Here is a 20372-nt window from a genome sequence, read left to right as displayed (position 1 = left end):
GTTATATGGCTATCAATTTTTAAGATTTGTTTTCACATGGAATCAATTATACATTGAATACAAATACCTTTTACTGTTTACATGCTGCCAGGAATTTTAATTAACAATTTATTTAACAAACACTTAACTAGTACTAACTATGTACCAGGCACTGTTCTTAGAAGTATGCAAATATTAACTAATAACCACTATGAGATATGAACTTCTATCACTCCCTTTTAACTGATAAAGAAACTGAGGACAGGGAGATTAAGTAACATGTCCAAGGTCACACAGCTAGTAAAGTGCAGAGCCAGGGTTCAAACCCAGGTAGCCCGGCTCCAGAACCCATAACACCTACAAGCTCCCTGTGTTTAACATTATCACTAATCCGTACAATGTTCCTGACAAACAGATTAATCTGTTTAATAGATTTGGAAACCCAGGCTCAGTGAAGTTAAATAATCAGCCCAAGGTCACACAGCTAACAAATGGCACAGCTAGAATTTGCACCAGTACCGTCTGATATCAAACTCCACATGCTTTATGTGACGGCTTGTCTGACTGCTGATATTTTTTGAAAACTTTCTCTGAGTAATTCATACATATTAATTCTTATCTAAGTATTCATTGTAAGCATTTCAGATTAGGAAAGTTGAAAAATAAAATTAAGTGTTTTTCATCAATTTATTCTCAAGTTAATGCCTGCAAGAGTCATAGCTGAAATAGCATGGAGGAAACAGTACTGCAATTATTAAAACTAATGAAAGCCAAAATTTCTTTGCATTCTGCCTCTGATTCTGAATGTCTCAACACTTGTATTCTGTGAAGGCTGGAGGTCTCATAATTGAGGTGATGAGCATATACAGGTGTGGGTGAATCCAGGGCTCACCAGTACCTGAAGTCTTTTACCCATTCAGTTCCGTTCAGTTCAGTTCAGTTCAGTCACTCAGTCGTGTCTGACTCTTTGCGACCCCATGAACCACAGCACGCCAGGCCTCCCTGTCCATCATCAGCTCCGGGAGTTCACTCAGACTCACGTCCATCGAGTCAGCGATGCCACCCAACCATCTCATCCTCTGTCGTCCCCTTCTCCTCCTGCCCCCAGTCCCTCCCAGCATCAGAGTCTTTTCCAATGAGTCAACTCTTCACATGAGGTGGCCAAAGTACTGGAGTATCAGTTTTAGCATCATTCCTTCCAAAGAAATCCCCAGGCTGATCTCCTTCAGAATGGACTGACTGGATCTCCTTGCAGTCCAAGGGACTCTCAAGAGTCTTTTCCAACACCACACTTCAAGAGCATCAATTCTTCAGTGCTCAGCTTTCTTCACAGTCCAACTCTCACATCCATACATGACCACAGGAAAAACCATAGCCTTGACTAGACGGACCTTTGTTGGCAAAGTAATGTCTTTGCTTTTCAATATGCTATCTAGGTTGGTCATAACTTTTCTTCCAGGGAGTAAGTGTCTTTTAATTTCATGGCTGCAGTCACCATCTGCAGTGATTTTAGAGCTCCCCAAAATAAAGCCTGACACTGTTTCCACTGTTTCCCATCTATTTCCCATGAAGTGATGGGACCAGATGCCATGATCTTCGTTTTCTGAATGTTGAGCTTTAAGCCAACTTTTTCACTCTCCTCTTTCACTTTCATCAAGAGCTTTTTTAGTTCCTCTTCACTTTCTGCCATAAGGGTGGTGTCATCTGCATATCTGAGGTTATTGATATTTCTCCCAGAAATCTTGATTCCAGCTTGTGTTTCTTCCAGTCCAGCGTTTCTCATGATGTACTCTGCATAGAAGTTAAATAAGCAGGGTGACAATATACAGCCTTGACGTACTCCTTTTCCTATTTGGAACCAGTCTGTTGTTCCATGTCCAGTTCTAACTGTTGCTTCCTGACCTGCATATAGGTTTCTCAAGAGGCAGGTCAGGTGGTCTGGTATTCCCATCTCTTGAAGAATTTTCCACATTTTATTGTGATCCACACAGTCAAAGGCTTTGGCATAGTCAATAAAGCAGAAATAGATGTTTTTCTGGAACTCTCTTGCTTTTTCGATGATCCACTGGATGTTGGCAATTTGATCTCTTTAGAGAAGCATAAAAGAGAATCTGATTTGAAAGCCAAGATTCTGTATTTATTAATATAAACCATGTTTGATATTTCTATTCCATTTTCTGTCTTATAAACAGAGGCAAATATTTTAATTTAAACCTAGTTTTGGTTTGCACTTCTCTTTAATTTCAGTGTGTGTGTGTGTGTGTGTGTGTGTGTGTGCACATGAGTATGTGCTCAGGCATGTCCAACTCTGTGACCCCATGGACTGTAGCCCCTCAGGCTTCTCTGTCTATAGAATTTTCTAGGCAAGAATACTGGAGTGGGTTGCCATTTCCCACACCAGAGGATCTTTCCAACCCAGGGATCAAACCCACACCTCCTGTGTCTCCCGCACTGACAAGCAGATTCTTTACCACTAGCGCCACCAGTCCAATTTCAACATACAGCATGGCTAAAACAGTTTATTTATTCAGCCCATTTAGTAAGAGATGTTCATAAGCAGAATAAACACAGAATGTATAATTTGAGGGAATAATTTTTTGGTATTTTATTCTGAGGTTCTGTAATTTTTCCACGGAGCCCCATCTTTCCTACATGTGTTAGGAACACATCTACACATCTGAGGGTGTGTGGAATCCTTCATGATCCCGCATGGCTACCTGTCCAGGCTCTTTTCCTATCACTCCTCACTGACGCTTCCTCTCCACTAGCTCTTGTCTGCAGCTTCCCTTCACACCGAGTTCTCTGGCCTGCCTGCCTCTGCCTGAAGCTGCCATCCCTACCTCACCTCCTCGGCTAACTCTCTTCCTTTCTCCTTCTCCATGCCAATCCCACCACAAATGCCTCCCTCCTTAATAAAGTCTTACTAATGCCTTTCCTCATTCTTCCAGGCACAATCTTCTAGCCTCATGGGTTGTATGACAATTATCTTTTTGTGCTGTATTCATTTAAAGGTCTGGTTCTGAACGGATTAACTCCTTGAGGTAAGAGCAGAGTTGAGCTTTTTTGCACTGCTGTTTTTGCCTCGAAATACCTGAATTTCTAGGACTTAGCTGAGGAGCATAGTAGATGCTTGATAAACATTTGCTGAAATTTGGGGTCAATGGTGGTGAGGGTGACAGAGAAAAAAATGTGGGCAGGAAGGAAATCTGAATGCTTAGCTAAACTGCATGTACACGTATGTGTGTGTATCCACTTGTGAGACACAGAATCAAGGACACTAAATGTATAAATACGGAATGATAGAATCCAAAATTCAGTCAGTGAGCACTCCCTCAGGAATAACTGATAAACCAAGCTGGTGAGTGGCAAGAAGCACTGATACCGTGGTCAGAGAGACCAGGCTTGAACTCCAGGGCTGCTGCTTATTATCTGAGGCACCTTGGCAAGTGACTTAACCTCTCTTGTGTTTCAGCTTTTCGTCTAAAAACTGGCAATAGGCACACAGGTCCTAGGGTTGCTGTGAAGGTTAAATGACACAAGTACATAGCAGGGTGCCTAAAGACAGTGAAGGCTCAGTAAACGCTAGCCGTTACACTAGCTTCAACAGAGAGAACAACTGTAGGTTTCTGACACTTTACCTGTCTTCCAGATGAAAAGGAGAGGATTTTGAAGTTCAAGTATTCAAAAATAAAAATAGCAAAAACAAACAAATAACTAGATTTCACATAATGACAGAAATACTAAGTTTATCTACCTACAGGTGAGAATTACAGATGACATTATTGTAGCCAGGCAAAACTTGCTAATAACCTTAAGGAATATTCTGCATATTCTGTGTGCAAGTTTCTTTGGTGCTCTATTTTGACATGTTTGTGACAGAGCACTTTGTAATTCCTATATGACTCCCACCTCTTAACATTTCTTTTTCTGCGTGGAATGACTCCCAGAACTCCTTTAATAAAGGTATTGTTTTTTATAGAGTAAAGAACCGCCCCCTCAAAAAAAAACCAAAAAAAACAAGAGCCTTCTCTGACAAGGACAACCCTGGGGCAGCTGATGCTTTCAAAGAGAAGTAAACAAAAAATTCCAGTGGTGTGCACTACAGAAGGTTTGCAAAAAAAATGTGAGATGAATGGGACCAAAGGAAGGGCCACAAGAAAACAAAAAGTGGGAGAAATGACTATACATTATAAATTACAGAACCACTAATATTGCATTTAAATTACATAAACACTAATACTACCTTTTTAAAACAGACAAATCAATACAAATCTTTATATAATGAGAATGTAGCAAGTTAATGTAAAAACGCTGTCTTATTTAGGTAATTCTATTAGAGGAAAAAAAATCAAAGACTACAGAATGAAAAATCCATTACTCCTTGAAACATACATAACAGTGGCATTTAATATGAATTATTAAAATTAAAGTAAAATAAGTAAAAAAAGTAAGTAAAGTTAATTTGTTTGCCTTCCCTAAATGCCCAAGACAAAAACTGATGATAAATGGCATAGAAATAGGCCAGCTAAATGCATGAATCAGAGGCTTCTCGCTTCTATTTTATACCGCGATGCAGCAAATTAAGGCATTTGCTTTGTCCCTAAACTTAGTCCAGTGGGTATCCACCCAAGTTAGTCATCCATTTCTTGCTCAGTTTCTCTCGTGTGGATGTCTGTCCCTTTTTAATAAACCTAGGACAAATCGCCACCTCCTGTAACTCTGCTAAACTTTTGCTTTGTGCCCTTGATGCTCTTCCAAACTCTAACCGAAACAAACCTCTCTACTTCCCACACCTGCAGACTCTGCTGCTGCTTCTCTGGTGCACGCCCACATTTTCTTAACTGGACAAACGCATCAGATTCCTGATTTAGTCTCCTGCCCAGCCTCACCCACATCTGCCACCTGTCTGCACTCTGTGGCAGAGTGAGACATCCTTCCAAAATGCAAATCTGGTCATCTTATCCAGTTCTACTCCATCCCCACCCCACCCAAAAAGCTCCAACAGGTTACCTGCAGAATAAACTCCACTGTCTTTTTCATGGTCTTCAAGACTTTTCATATTCTGACCGTTGCTGACCTGTTCTTCCTGTATCAACCCCCTCATGCCTACAGATTTTATATTTACCTAATAGTGAGCAATCATTCCCCACCATTTCAATCTCAATCTCTTTCTCTCTCTTTTACCTGTGATATTTACACAGTTGGCCTGCCTGTCTGTAATATCCCACTTCTGTTTATCTCCCTGGCAAGCTTCTGACTCATCTCTCAAGCTTGAATTCAAGTAGTTCCTTCTCTGTGCAGCTTCTTGATTTCTCAAGTAGACTGATGTTCTGACACCTGTACTTCTATTGCAGTCTGTATTACAGTTTTGGGCATGTATCATGTTATATTTTCATTATTCTTACTTCCCCACTAGGCTTTTAAGATCACAAGAAATGACTTTTTGATTTGTATCCTTAGTACCTAGCACAGCACAGTACCTGACACACAAATAATTACTGACTGAGAGTTTTGACCATGTGAATAAGTAAAATTGGAATATAAACTATAAAAGTCTTTGTTAGTTGTGAAAAGGGTAGAAGGAAAAACTAGCAAAAATAATCTTATTCTCCATGTTGTAAGTCAAAACCCCACTGTATCAGAAGGCGGCAAGGTGCTTCTGCGTCCCCAGCACTCTCATTCTCCTGTGGTCACCTCCTTTGTCTTATTTCTGTCTGCGACCTCTCTCCGGCCACCGGTCATACTAAAGAGAGCAGGGCAGAGCGCCGCGGGCAGAGCGCCGCAACCTTCGCTGCTCCTGTAGCCCCGTCGGCCTCTCCAGACACTCACACTCTCAGCGGAGCACCACAGAGGGGCCTGAGCACAAACCAGACTGAGGATGCAGATCAGAGCCCAGTCGGACTCCTGCCACGCTGCGTGTTGAGCTTAGTTCCTTTCTTTTTTCCCTTCCTTTTCATTACACGCAGGACTAAGGAACAGATAAAATACTCTGAGAGGGGGTGACGTCCCAGGTGGGAGCACTCCTGAACCTCCGCCTGCAGGTCTGTTTGCGCACCCCGAGCGCTGCGGCTCATGCCTGACCGCGTCAGAGCCAGCAGTGTCCCAGTTACCTGCTATCTTGATATTCATGTTGTTGTCCAGCAGGAGATTTTCAGCCTTGAGGTCACGGTGCACAATCTGCCGACCGTGACAGTAATCAACAGCAGACAGGATTTGCCAGAATTTGCGCCTGGCCTCAGACTCATTTAACCGGCCATGGTTAGCAAGGTAGTCTGTAAAAGGAGAAAGAATTTAGAATTACTCACACACACCCAAACAAAAAAAAACAACCCACTGTCAGTATCAGGATTTTTTTTTCCCCTCAAAAACTTCTTTTAATAATGAGAGTTAGGGTTGAAGTAAAACAGTTTCCAAGTTCCTTGTCCTGAGAAAAATAACTCCAATCACATTTCACTGGAGTCTGGATAAGTGGACAGAGCCCAAGACCAGACAACAGCAACTGGCATAATACAGCATAATTCAAGAAGTTTCTTTAGGTTAAGAGGTACAAACTAATATGTACAAAATCAATAAGCAACAAGGATATATTTACTGTACAGCACAGGAAAATACAGCCAATGTTTTATAATAATTTTAAATGGGGTATAATCTATAAAAATATGGAATCAATATGTTGTACACCTGAAACTAACAATATTGCAAATCAGCTAGACTTCAGTAACACAACACTGTAAATCAACTAAACTCCAATAAAAATTAAAAATAAAAAACTGTACTTCCATTTTTTAAAAATGCATTTTAAAGTCTCAACATTCTCTTTGCTCTTTGTAATAAATTTTGAATACTTTTCCTAACCATCTTTTAAAAATAAAATTTATCTAAAAAAAGAATATAAATAAATTCTTGGACTTCTCATCAGACAAGGTATATTCTTCCTTTAAACAACCATTTGTGAAGTTATTGGACAAACCATCTGTAACAGAAGATACAACAGTCCCTGGAAGTAGCTTAAATAATTCACACCTTGTTATCTTGTTCAGGGGAGCAATGCTGATCTACCCTAAAACATGCAGACTTGTTCTCAAAACCATGTCCTCTAAACAAGTATACTTTGCAAGATACATTAGCTCTTTCTGTGCAATATTATAATATCTATTATAGTATTTTATTTGAAAATTAATTCTATATGAGTTCAATAGAACTAAACATTACAATTTGTTCAAGTTTCACCTGAAGATCTGAAAGGCCTCTGACATGATCTTTTCAGGAAAATGGGGTCAACATCAAACCTGAAAGGCTTTTCAGTTTAAGATTTTTTCTGAAGTTAGGAACTGTATGAGTGCATTAATATTCACAGTCATCATCACGTATTTTCTGCTCTAGGCTTTGTGGTTTTACTGGTTTTCTAATTCCATCTTTTTGGCTAATGCCATCCTCAATATTTACTATAAAGTTTACTAACATTTGTATAGCACTTTACAGTTTATCAAGCATGTTCATATCACAGTATCTCGCTTAATCTTCCTAAAAGTCCTCTATGATAACTATTACTCTAATTCCTGTTTTGTAGATGAGGAAACTCAAGGCACCAAGTGATCTGGCTGAATTCAGACAATTGGTAAGTGCATGGTTGCTCTGGTACTAGAACCTTTGAAAAACATTTTAAAAAAACTGTATCAAACTTCTTTATTAGACTCCTGCTAAAGTCCTAAATATCCTTTCAAAACCCTGCTCAAACGCCACCTTGTCCTGAAAGAGTCCCTCATCTCTCAAGTGAAAAAGTGAAGTGAAGTCGCTCAGTCGTGTCCGACTCTTTGTGACCCCATGGACTGTAGCCTACCAGGCTCCATCCATGAGATTTTCCAGGCAAGAATACTGGAGTGAGTTGCCATTTCCTTCTTCAGAGATCTTCCCGACCCAGGGATCGAACCCAGGTCTCCTGCATTGCAGGCAGACGCTTTACTGTCTGAGCCATCTCTTAGGTAGTATTTAATAATTGCTCTCCTCTGGACTCCTCACTTATAACACACTGGCTCGTACTTTCATTATTTGTATGTATAGCATAAACATCTAACGTGCAGACACATGCAGCCCTTATTCTAATACTCTGTGCATTAGAAAATATAAAAGGTCCCTTCATTTAAGCTTCTTGAAGATAGACCCATATCATTCTCTTCTGTACTTCCCACACTGTTTATAGCACTATGCACAAAACAGCAGAGGTCAAATACTGAATACACAGCTGACTTAGGTCTTAATACAGATGGTATCATGAAACATCCCAAAAACAATATGATGAAAGTATGGAGCAGGAGTGCTCTACTCTACATGTTACAGGCTTTAAATGTGAGTGAACTTTTATATATTTTTATACATGTACTGTTAACAGACTGAGATGAGTTTGTCACAACTCCCTTTTGCCTTTACAGAGCACACAGTAGCCATTCATACTTGTAAGAGGGGAAAAAGGATCACTTAAGAACCAATCTGTAGACTTTTCAGCCAAAATGTCCAAACTATCATCAGAGTGACTCTAAATACATTGGCAAGTGAACAATGTACTTTCTATTCATAATAGTAAACTGGAGCCTCATTTCTCTGGATGAGCAGGAACATAGGTTAATTAAGGGCAAATGCGAATTCCCAAGGGGAATGCAGTATGTTTTATGTAAGGGATTATCTTTTGACTAGTTAGTTATAACCTTCCTAAGAGTCTAGATAAATGCTACTTAAACTGTATCACTAAATGAGACAATCTTTCCACAGACAAATGACTGACTTTTCCAAATAGAATTTTTTCCTGTTGAAAATTCTGAGTCAATGTGGATCAATGGAAAAATTTTTTTTGAGATTTTTGACAACACAGAGAAACTTAACAGATGCAATATGAATAAGTACATGTAAATATATGCAGAAAAATAACCCAAACTATTGCCTACAAAATGAGTCCTGGGACGCACAACAGAATCTACAGTAACTGATGGTTTTTTGAAGTGATCAGTCCAAACTGGAACTACTATAGCCAAGGGTGTTAAAAAGCTTTGTAGCTTGGCAGGAAGGGACTGTCTGTAAAACAAAGTAGGGGTATGTCTGAAGCTACAGTCATCACATGTCAATAAACCTATAACACTGTGAGAAAAATGAGAACATCCATGTTCCAGAGAGTAAGACACCATTTACAGAGGTGGAATTTTCACTTCTTAAGCAAAAATCCCAGCAAGTATTTCAGCATATCTATGCTCTTCCCTACTCTTTATGATTTCTGCAGTGCAGACTACCCCCAGAACTAACCCCCAGAGATCAGAAAATAACCGAGGTAAAAACCTGGGACTGCAAATGATCGTCCCCATGAGGGGCACTGTTATCAATCCAACTCAAATTAATGCACAAGGTTTAAAGATAACATTCAAAAAGCATGCATTTCAGATTAAAAAAATACTTAATTACGGTTACAGAAAAAAATTATAAGTGAAATAGGAATTCTCTATACGAACTACCTATGTATTTTTGATGAAGGGATAGTTCTAAAAAATTCTTTCCTAGGTTTACATTTGTTCTTGATTGTTAATTTTATGTTTTTTGGTGTTAATAACAAAACTTTAAAACGACTTATGTATTTGGCTGCACTATGCCTTAGCTGTGGCACGTGCAGTCTTCGGTCTTTAAGCAGCAGCAGCATGCAGGATCTTTAGCTGCAGCCTGTGAGACCTAGATCCCTGACCAGAGACTGAACTTGTGCCCCCTGAGCGGGGAACGAGGAGTCTTAGCTACTGGACTGCCAGGGAAGTCCCAACAAGCCTTTTTAAGGCTATATTTTGTACGTGTGAAAGTGTTAGTCGCTCAGTCATGTTGGACTCTTTGTGACTCCTTGGACTGTAGCCCACCAGGCTTCTCTGTCCATGGGATTCTCCAGGCAAGAATGCTGGAGTGGGTTGCCATTCCCTTCTCCAGGGCATCTTACCAACCCAGGGATCAAATCTTGGTCTCCCACATTGCAGGCAGATTCTTTACCATCGGAGCCACCAGATAAGCCCTATATTTTGTATGTCCTTCCCCCCAGTTTTGCTTTTATGATTGATTTTTATCGTATTTTGATAAACATCATGGTCTGTGACAGATTGGCCAATCAAAAAAACACTGGTCTTTCAATACTGACAATTTGAGAAATACTGGTACAGACAAGTAAACAGGCAATTACAATAAACTGTGGTAAAGGCTGGGCTTCGTTGGTGGCTCAGTGGTAAGGAATCCGCCTGCAATGCAGAAGCCACAGGAGATGCAAGTTCAATCCCCGGGTCAGGAAGATCCCCTAGAGGAGGGCATGGCAACCCACTCCAGTATTCTTGCTTGGAGAATCCCATGGACAGAGGAGCCTGGCAGGTCGCAAAGAGTCGGACAAGACTGAAGTGACTTAGCATGCGTGCACCTGATAAAGGCTAACACAGGAATAAATATATCCTAGTAAGTATTTTTGGAGAAGGCAATGGCACCCCACTCCAGTACTCTTGCCTGGAAAATCCCATGGACAGAGGAGCCTGGTAGGCTTCAGTCCATGGGATCGCGAAGAGTCAGACACGACTGAGCAACTTCCCTTTCACTTTTCACTTTTCAGTGTTCTTGCCTGGAGAATCCCAGGGACGGGGGAGCCTGGTGGGCTGCTGTCTATGGAGTTGCACAGAGCCGGACACGACTGAAGCGACTTAGCAGCAGTAGCAGCAGCAGTAAGTATTTTTGCATTTTAAATTTAATTTTTTTTATTACAGAAGTTTCAAACATACATGAAAGTGGGGAAAACAGTATAATTCTCCAGACTGAAAAGTTATCAACATTTTGCCTTATTTGCTTCACTTATCCTTTTTTTCTTTCCTTTATTCTTCCTTGTGAAAGTGAAAGTGTTAGTCACTAAGGTGTGTTCAACTCTTTTTGATCCCAGGACTAGCCCACAAGGCTCCTCTGTCAATGGGATTCTCCAGGCAAGAACACTGGAGTGGGTAGCCATTTCCTTCTCCAGGGCATCTTTCCAACCCAGGGATCAAATTTTGGTCTCCCACACTGCAGGCAGATTCTTTACCATCGGAGCCACCAGGAAAGCTATTCTTCCCTGTGATATGGTTTATTTCACACTCCATCAACACTGCTTTAATGTCCCTGGAAACTTTCTCAGTTCTCATCTCTTATGACCTTTCAATTATTAGTTTATACTTAATTGGTTCTCAAAATAAACATCTCTTCCTGTTGATTCTGTGTTTGTCTGGTTTTTCTCCATCTCTTTCACTAATTGTCTCTACTTTCTCTTCAATCACATAAGACTACCATAGTATAGTTCTGGCCTTTTGCTGTTCTTTTCCTGTGCTCTTTCCCTCATAGAATTAATCTAAACTCTTACCTTTGTAGGAATAATCTTTGATCTGCTTCATTCTTTCTTTCTTTTTTTAAAAAATATATTTGGCTGCACTGAGTCTTAGGTGTGCAATGAGATCTCTTAGTTGTGGCATGTGGGATTTAGCTCCCCAACCAGGGATCAAACCTGGGACCCCTGCATTGGGAGCAAGGAGTCTTAGCCACTGGACTACCAGGGAAGTCCTGGTCTGCTTTATTCTTAACTGGATGATTTTAGTTTTCTTTCACATGCTTCTCATTTATTGCCAGTCTCGGGGGTACTTCTTCAGTCACTTCAGTCAAAATATGTTGTAACATCTGACCTGGAACTTTCTGGTCACAAATTCTATTGAGAATCTAATGAAAATTATACTTACATACAAAGACACATGTAAAATTTTATGTGCAATTTCAAGGGGGTCTATAAAATCTTAATTTATTCAAAGTTAGAAAATTCTTCCTTAAGGGATTTCATTCCCTGATTAGAACTTCCTCTAGATCTAGCAAGGGGCTTCTCTTGTGGCTCAGCTGGTAAAGAATTTGCCTGCAATGTGGGAGACCTGGGTTCGATCCCTGTGTTGGGAAGATCCCCTGAAGAAGGGAAATGCTACCCACTCCAGTATTCTGGCCTGGAGAATTCATGGACTATACAGTCCATGGGGTGGCAAAGAGTCAGACATGGCTGAGTGACTTTCACTAGATCTAGCAAGCACATTTAACCTTTCAATAACTATCACAATTGAGGACCTACACGGATTTTCTTTCTGCTACTGCGGTGTTATCAAGACTGAGTTCATTTTTCTTTTTATAAACTTCACTACCACCTTCTAAGTCACTATAACTATCATCTTACAGTCACTCAACCTCAAAATTTCAAGCATCATCTTCTACCAACCCCTGAATTAAGTATAGCTAAAGCCCCAGTTGGGCTTCCCAGATTGTTCAGTGGTAAAGAATCCGCCTGCAATGCAGGAGCAGCAGATGTGGGTTTGATCCCTGGGCTGGAGAAAATCCCCTAGTGGAGGAAATGGCAACCCACACCAGTATTCTTGCCTGGAACATCCCATGGACAGAGGAACCTGGCAGGCTACAGTCCATGGAGTTGCAAACAGCCAGACACAACTGAGCGACTGGACACGTGTGAACACAAAGCCCCAAAAAGTAGGTTTCAAGATTTAAGTTTTATACGGTATAATTAGTGAAAGTTTTCACCTTTCTTTTATAGAGTCTAGATTTCACAGACAGTGCATGACTGTGCTCATATATGCTCAGTAAATCTTAGCTGCTACCGTCACCATGGTTGTCCTCCTCATCACCACCAACCACCCCACGCGGCACCCCTTGTCTTTCCCCTGGGATAAGGAGCAGCTTTCCAAGGCTCTTATCAAAGTGGAGAAACCCAGTCAGGTGACTCTTCTCAAATTTCAGGAGTGTCAGACTCTTTGAATGACTAACATAAAGGGTAGCGCTCTTCCCCCAGAAATTATTAGTATTCCTTAAAGCTGGAGCTGGGTAATAGATGAAAAGATTAATACTTTATGCAATTACATACTTAATGTTATGCTAAAAGGATTTAATTTGTAATTTCATCAATCTGTAATCTGGGAGTAAAGTAAAAATGTTGATGCCAATTTAATATTCTATGGTGAAATAGCCCTTAAAAAAAAAAAGACAAAAAACCAAATGACCTCAGATGATTAAATCCTGGTCAGACATTCCTAACCCACAAATTTACAAAGACTAAATCTGAAGACAGATAGTGTTTTATGGAACCTGACCATTATGAATCCTGAAGCTCTAACAAGGTAATCAAAATTGGTTCATTTATTCTCTTCAAAATACCCTGAAGATCCATTATCTTCAAGCCCCATATTCAAATCTTTATTCATCTTTTCCTCTAACATTCCTTTCCTTTAATCAGTATAAAGTATCACTATAAAATAAAACCATCTCACTATAAATTAGGACTCTGGTCATTGTCAATGTAGTCTGTGCTGGTTCTAACCAATCACTCTTGGATAAAATATAATTAAGAAAGGGAGGTCCATTAAACAAAAACCCGAAAATCAGTTTTTAGCACGTTACTACATGTACCACCTTACACTTGTAAACACGAACAGAAAATAGATTAGTTGTATGATCTGTACTGAATTAGGATAACGAGGGTTGTCCTAATTTAAAATACTAGACTATAATATTATTTATACTATTAAACTACATTAAACTTTTAATGTAGACACATTTATGAATATGAAACTATAGATTTTTAAAACATTTTGCTTTTCTCTGTTTGTTTCTGTAAGTACATAATCATTTCAAATTGGGAGTTTGTCAAAAATTAAAGGAAATTGTTGCTTGTGGTATACTCTGGCAATTTAATTGTGCTTTCAGCAATTTCCCTACATTAGACTGTTTGCATCTGTTCTTCAAGCTATGTGTAACTACTGAAACAAACCACAGACTTCTGAGAAGTAAGATGAGCTTTTAGTTACAGAGCTGAGAGTTTTAAAGATTATTTACAATCAACTTCTTTGACTATACATTTAAGTTTTCAGGGACGATTAAAAGCGAATATGGTCAAACTTTTCTAATGTGATTTGTAAACCCCACAGAGAAGCCAACAGATTGTGATATCTGATGACAGTAACGGACACAAGCAGATGACTTCAAAAATTGTCATATCTTTAGAAAAATACTTAAGTAAAATAAATTTCTGATTTCCTTATACATAGGAAGACATCAATATAGCAGAAAAAGTTATGGAATCAGACCGCCCTGATTATGAATGCTGTTTCTACTTTTCACTGCTGAATAACATTGGACAAGTTATTTAGGCCCCTGTCTACCCTGACTTTTCAGTAATAAACCTCAAATTTGTTCTTTGTGGGAATGTCCTACCTTACCTGCTCCTCAGATGAAGTCTAATTTTATTGCATAGAACCTTTCTAAGAGTATTTTATTTCCGTATCTATTCTAGTCTATTGATTTCCATCTATACACAGCAACTTTTATCCTGTTGTATAAAAACATCATACTCTCTGCTGTGTCTGATATAAGTCTAGTAGTTATGACACAAAATAAGCATTAGAAAAAAATCATATTTCCAGTTTTGAAATATTTAATAGAAAAATCAAGAAAGAAGACTTGTAAAAATAAATATATACAAAGAACATGATTTGAGGTCCAGTTTCCATATATGTGTACAGATCTTCAAAAAGCACACAGATACATCTCAATTATGAATCAGAATAAATTCAATCGCAAAGAATAATGAAAAGTCAAAACTGTCAGTTGCTTAACTGTGTCCAATTCTTTGTGATCCCATGGGCTGTAACCAGCCAGGCTCTTCTGTTCATGGGATTTCCAAAGCAAGAATACTGGAGTGGGTAACCATTCCCTTCTCCAGGGGATCTTCACAACCCAGGGATCAAACCTGGGTTTCCTGCATTGCAGGCAGATTCTTTATTGTCTGAGCCAGCAGGGAAGCCCAGGAATAATGAGCATAGTAGCATATGATGACATGGGCCCTCAATCATACTGATTCTTTTCAGATCAGTCTTGAAGCACAATGCTTTCTCTCTCATGGAATCAAATTAAGGAAGAAAGTCACACTTTATTGTGAGTTTAAAGTAAACAGTCATCTGTTTATTCACTCATTCAACAAACACCTTAATGACCTCTTTGTGTCAGCCACTACGTTGGCATTTTGACCTCACGAAACTTTTATTTGGGTGGAGTAAACAACAATAAATAAGGAGATAAAAATTATAATCATGAAGTATAATAAATGCCAGAGAAATAGGGTGACCCTCTGCAAAGTATCTGGGAGAGGCTACTTTATACAGAGTGATCAGGAGAGGCCTTTACGAGAAGGTACTATTTCAACTCGGGAGAAAAACATTCAAGAACAGAAGAAACCAATCCAAGGCTAAGTCATAAAGATCAAAGAAAAGGGGGAGGCATAGGAGGAAACTGAAAAAGCAAGGTCAATAAACAACAAGATCCTACTGTACCGCACAGGAACTCTGCTCAATGTTATGTGGCAGCCTGGACGGGAGGGGAGTTTGGGGCAGAATGGATACATGTATATATTCCCTTTGCTGTCCACCTGAAACTATCACAACATTGCCAATCAGCTATATTCTAATATAAAATAAGAAGTTTAAGAACACAACAAAAAAGAAAAAAGAAACAAAAAGAAACAAGGTCAAACTCAGCAAGAATTTAGAAGCCTAAAGAGGGAGTCTATATTTAAAACATTGGGAAATTTGTAAACGGTTTTAAGTAGGTGAGAGACCTGACCTAACTCACAATTTAGAAGCACTTAAAAATAATCTGAAACTGAACTCTATGTTAATAAGCAATACAGTTCCATCAAGTAAAAAGTCAAATAAAAAATTTAAGCACCCCTATGGGAACGATCCTGATGGCTGATGCGAGAGCCAGAAAGAAATAAAACTCAGTCCCTAATAATGCAAACAAATTTACAATACACATGAGAAAAGAAGGTTAAATAATAAAAACTAGCTCTTCAAGACAATAGATGTCATGAGGCAATACTGGCTTACAGATGTTAAGATGAGATATTGTATAAAACATTATAAAGACTCTTAATATAATTTTAGAGCAATAGCTGGTTTTCTTACTGATTTTGATATATGTAGTAACATTTCATTAACTGTACCAGAACTGCTTTTAAGATTTATTTTTTTTTAATGTCAACTGAATAGCCTAGGAAAGTGCCCAGACTCATATTTAATACTACCAGGTGATGATGTCATCTCAATGGCATTAAACATTCCAGACAATTCCTTAAATAGGTATTTTCATCTCACCTATTTTTATCATCTTTACACGGCCTCAAGGTCTGTTGTGAATTATTTCTGAGTAATGAATATCACTGGACTGATAAATGAGTCACTCTAAACTGAACTACTGATGTTGTATGCTATTTACTCAATTTATGGTAGTGTTATAATAATATTTATAAATGCAATCTGGTCACACTTCTAACACATTCTTTACATAGATAAATACATCCAGATAACTAGTTTGATATGCAATTATTTCTTAAGAAGGAAAGAAATACAGGCTAAAGAACAGGCTGTGGTTTACCAAACCATGCAATGTTTAGGAATTAGGATTTAAAAGCCAAACAAACAGAATAAGATGCAGATGAGGAAGGGAAAAAACATGTTAATTTTAATATTTTGGTTTCTGTATATACATACTCTAAAGACACAAGGTTAGCACATACTTGAGATCTAAGATATTGTTGTCATTCACTTCATAAATCAAACAGCAAATATATTTATTTATTTTTTCATTGACTTCTTTGGGTGAATTGTGAGTGGAAAACAATGAAGCCAGGCTGGATGGGTTCATTCAGAAATCTACACAGAGAACTCAAGACTGTAGCTTAAACTGTGCTGGGAAAGAACAAGTTTTCAAGGAATCTCTCTCAATAAAGTTAGTTACAGAGCAAACCAAGTTTCTTGGGTAAACAAGTTCAGGAAAAGTCAAGCCCCTTAATTTATCATCCAGTGGCTTGACTATAATGTATGTTTCCTGGGGTCCTACACAGGTAAGAATGACATTGTGAAGTCATTTGTCAAAGTGGAGAAAGGAGAACAGTGAAAGGGAAGAACTATCTGGAAAAAACAAGACCCTAGGTACTTGCTCAACTACTCAGAAAATCAAAGAGGACGGTTAATTAAGTAACAAACTGACATTACAAAGGTGAAATATTTCTGCGGCAGATTTTTGTTCCCGTATCTTTACTTCACCCCTGTAAAAAGATTATATGTATCTATCCTCTCTGCTGTATGCTTCCCAGTAGAATAGATGGTATATATCCTCGCCCTAAGGCCTTTGTGCTTGGTCATGGGAAAAGTGTGTGGTCTGACTTGATCCCATGTGTTTCTACCGAGTGTCATGAGAAGAGCATGCCTCAGAATGAGAGACATTGAAGCAGACTGAATCCAACCTACAGCCTGAAATAAAGTGATCCCAGCTGACCCACAGACAAAAAACAACTGTTGACGTAAATCACTGAGTTGTGGAGTTATGTAACATTATTATAGGAAAAATATGACTGATAAAGTTCCCAGTATTAGAAAAGAGAAGTTTGCTCAGCTATAAAATGAACTATAATTATACAAAGAAATCTTTTGAATACGTTTGACACAGAATTTATGCAGTATTTCGTGTTTCCTATTATATGTACACCTGTATTATTTTTACACATCTGAATATTTTTTAGATATCAAAACCAATTTGATTTCCCCTGAAGAACAACTGCTCACGTAGACTGTATTAGTTATTGGCTCTATTATATAAGATGATGCAAAACAGACTAGTCTGGTTTCCTGGCAGAAGCATGTCACATGATCATGTTTTCCAAGCCAGTTTGTCCATTATCAGCACCCAGCCTTGCCCACTGCCTCCTCCTTCCAGGTTTAGCGCTGGGTAAGGGGGACAACTGATTAGACATGGTTCTGAAGAACCAATTATGATTCAATTCTAAAGGAAGATAAAACAGACAGAGGGGTTAGTTAGGGCTATTCCTAAGTCAAGGAAGTAATTAAAGATAGCGCCAAAATGGACATGCACTGCACTAATGTTGAAAACACTGGACTCTATTCTCAGCTCTTATGCAAATCACTTAATCTTTCTAGGTCTCAGTTTTAAACATACTTAATACTTAAAATAATTTCTAGGGCTGCTTTTTATTTTGTTTCCAGTTTTATTAAGACAGAATTGATATTCATTACTGTATAAGTTTAAGGTATATAGCGTAATGATCTGACTTAAAAACATCATGAAACAATTATCAAAATGAACATCCATCATCTCATATAGATACAAAATAAAAGAAACAAAAAATAGTTTTTTCCTTGTGATGTGAACTCAGGATTCACTCTTAACAACTTTCATATATAACATACAGCAGTGTTAATTATATTTATCATGTTGTACATTGCACCCCTAGTACTATTTACTTCATAACTGCAAGTTTGTATCTTTTGACTGCCTCTAAGGCTGCTTTTTAATTCAATATTAATACTGCAGTAGATATCAACTTTGTGTAAAAACGTGACTTCAAATTTCCCCCTGGTTTATTTATTAAAAAAACATTTTTGTGGTAAAATACACATAACAAAAAGTATTGTCTTAACCAGTTTTAAGTGTACCGTTCTCTTGATTTTTTTTAAAAAGTTTTTAATTGGAGGACAATTGCTTTACAATGCTGTGTTGGTTTTTGCTGTACAGCAATGTGAATCAGCTGTAAATAACCCCCTTGGTTTATTTTTACTAAATCTTTTTCCTTGTAATTGATGGTATAAAAATCCTGAGGATACCTGTTTTAGGGCTGGAGAGAAGTTAGATGTATCAGGGATGTGGAAAGGACAGAATCCTAAGTGGAGATGATACAAAAAAAAAAAAAAAAAAAAACAGATCAAATCCAAGACGCTCACAGGAAAGATAAAAGGTAAATGGTTAAGGTTTGGGCAGTATTCAGGGGTCTAATATAGTCAGGAAAGCTTGGATCCTTACTTCTGATAGTTTCAGATAACAATATCTGACATTTCATAAAGCTGGTAGTAGTTTGATCCCTGGGTTGGGAAGATCCCCTGGAGGAGGGCATGGCAACCCACTCCAGTATTCTTGCCTGGAGAATCCCATGGACAGAGGAGCCTGGTGGGCTACAGTCCACAGGGCTGCAAAGAGTCAGACATGACTGAAGCGACTTAGCATGCACGCAGTGTGCCAAAAGTGTACTCAAGAGTGACAAAAAACAATTAAGGCCTCTAATCACATAGCTAATTAATAAATGATTCTTTTTAACACGAGACAAGAAAAGCTGTAAATGCTTGTGAAACCTACTGGTTTTAAGAATGTAGTGGTAAAGATCCTGAATAACAAAGGAATAGGAATAGTCTTGAGCAAAGTTCTCTCCTGTGGCCTTTGAAAGATTAATATTCCACAAGGGACATGACTTCATACAGTTGGGTGTGCAGATTCAACTCTAACATTTAATGATGTCTCCAGGTGGTTTAAGTGGCTAGCCTTGTGTTACAGGTGTGGCTAACCATAAAAGAGATCAGCATGGGTTTCTAATCATTACTATTAGGAAAACCAAACATAGTATTATCATGAACTGCTGACATACAAAAGTTTAAGCACTCTAAGATACAACTTGGTACCATTCTCACTAATCCAAAAGTTTTTATTACAGTCAGAATTTAAACTAATAACGGTCAGACCCACAGAGTTTAGAAGAGTCTGCACTCTTCTCAAAGCTCCATATCCACTAAAGTTAGAACATGGTCCCATGACTTGAAAAACATTAAAAGTCCTTGTATTCGCTCATAGGTGGTGTACATGCCTTTCAGAGCAAGAGTTTTCTGACTACCTTATTGTTGTTTAGTTAGCAGTTTCTCAACAGTCTCTGACCTATCTCTCTAATCAATCTTTTAGATCCTCTTATTCCTTTCTCTTTGAACAAAGGAAAAAAAATTAATAGTAAGCCCATTTTACTTTCTAGGAATTTGTTAAGGCACACTAAACCTAATCAGTTAGCCAATTATTACAAGAACATTAGCAATTTAAAAAGTAGATTCCCTTAATAATTCTGAATTTAAAAATTGCTACTCTGAGGTTTACTAAACATTCTAGGAACAGTCAAAGAATATCCTATTGGAGTTTAACATGTCTCATAATACTATGGACTTTTAGAGCTGTGTAACCCTGAGAGGAGCTGAAGCTAAAGCCTTGGAGAAATTGTGAGCTTGCTCTATTTTTAAAGTCCATCATGTGCTAGTATTACCAATAGTTCAAATAGGATAGCTTATGTACTATTCAAATATTTGTGAACCATTAAGCTTTTGTATAAATAAGGGAATGTCTATTAACCAAACAAATTGGAAAAAAACAGTGAGATCTGTCAATGACCTTGGATTTGATCCTTTGAAATCTACAGGATTAAGCAATCAGTGCCAGCATGTGAGTTG

The 20372-nt window shown here is 38.4% G+C and overlaps 1 protein-coding gene across 3 annotated transcripts in view; it reads right to left on the bottom strand.

Moving 5' to 3' along the window:
• Window positions 1-20372, bottom strand: part of SIK2 (salt inducible kinase 2) — a 132685-nt gene that overhangs the window by 37080 nt on the left and 75233 nt on the right. For all 3 annotated transcript variants that reach the window (XM_012095438.5, XM_012095440.5, XM_012095439.5), the window contains exon 4: window positions 6090-6251. In XM_012095438.5, coding sequence (XP_011950828.2) covers window positions 6090-6251 — 162 coding nt within the window. The remainder of the gene's footprint in view (window positions 1-6089; window positions 6252-20372) is intronic.

Source organism: Ovis aries, chromosome 15 (genome assembly GCF_016772045.2).
Source record: "Ovis aries strain OAR_USU_Benz2616 breed Rambouillet chromosome 15, ARS-UI_Ramb_v3.0, whole genome shotgun sequence".
NCBI classification, from domain to species: Eukaryota; Metazoa; Chordata; class Mammalia; order Artiodactyla; family Bovidae; genus Ovis; species Ovis aries.
This window is presented reverse-complemented; position numbering and strand designations above follow the sequence as displayed.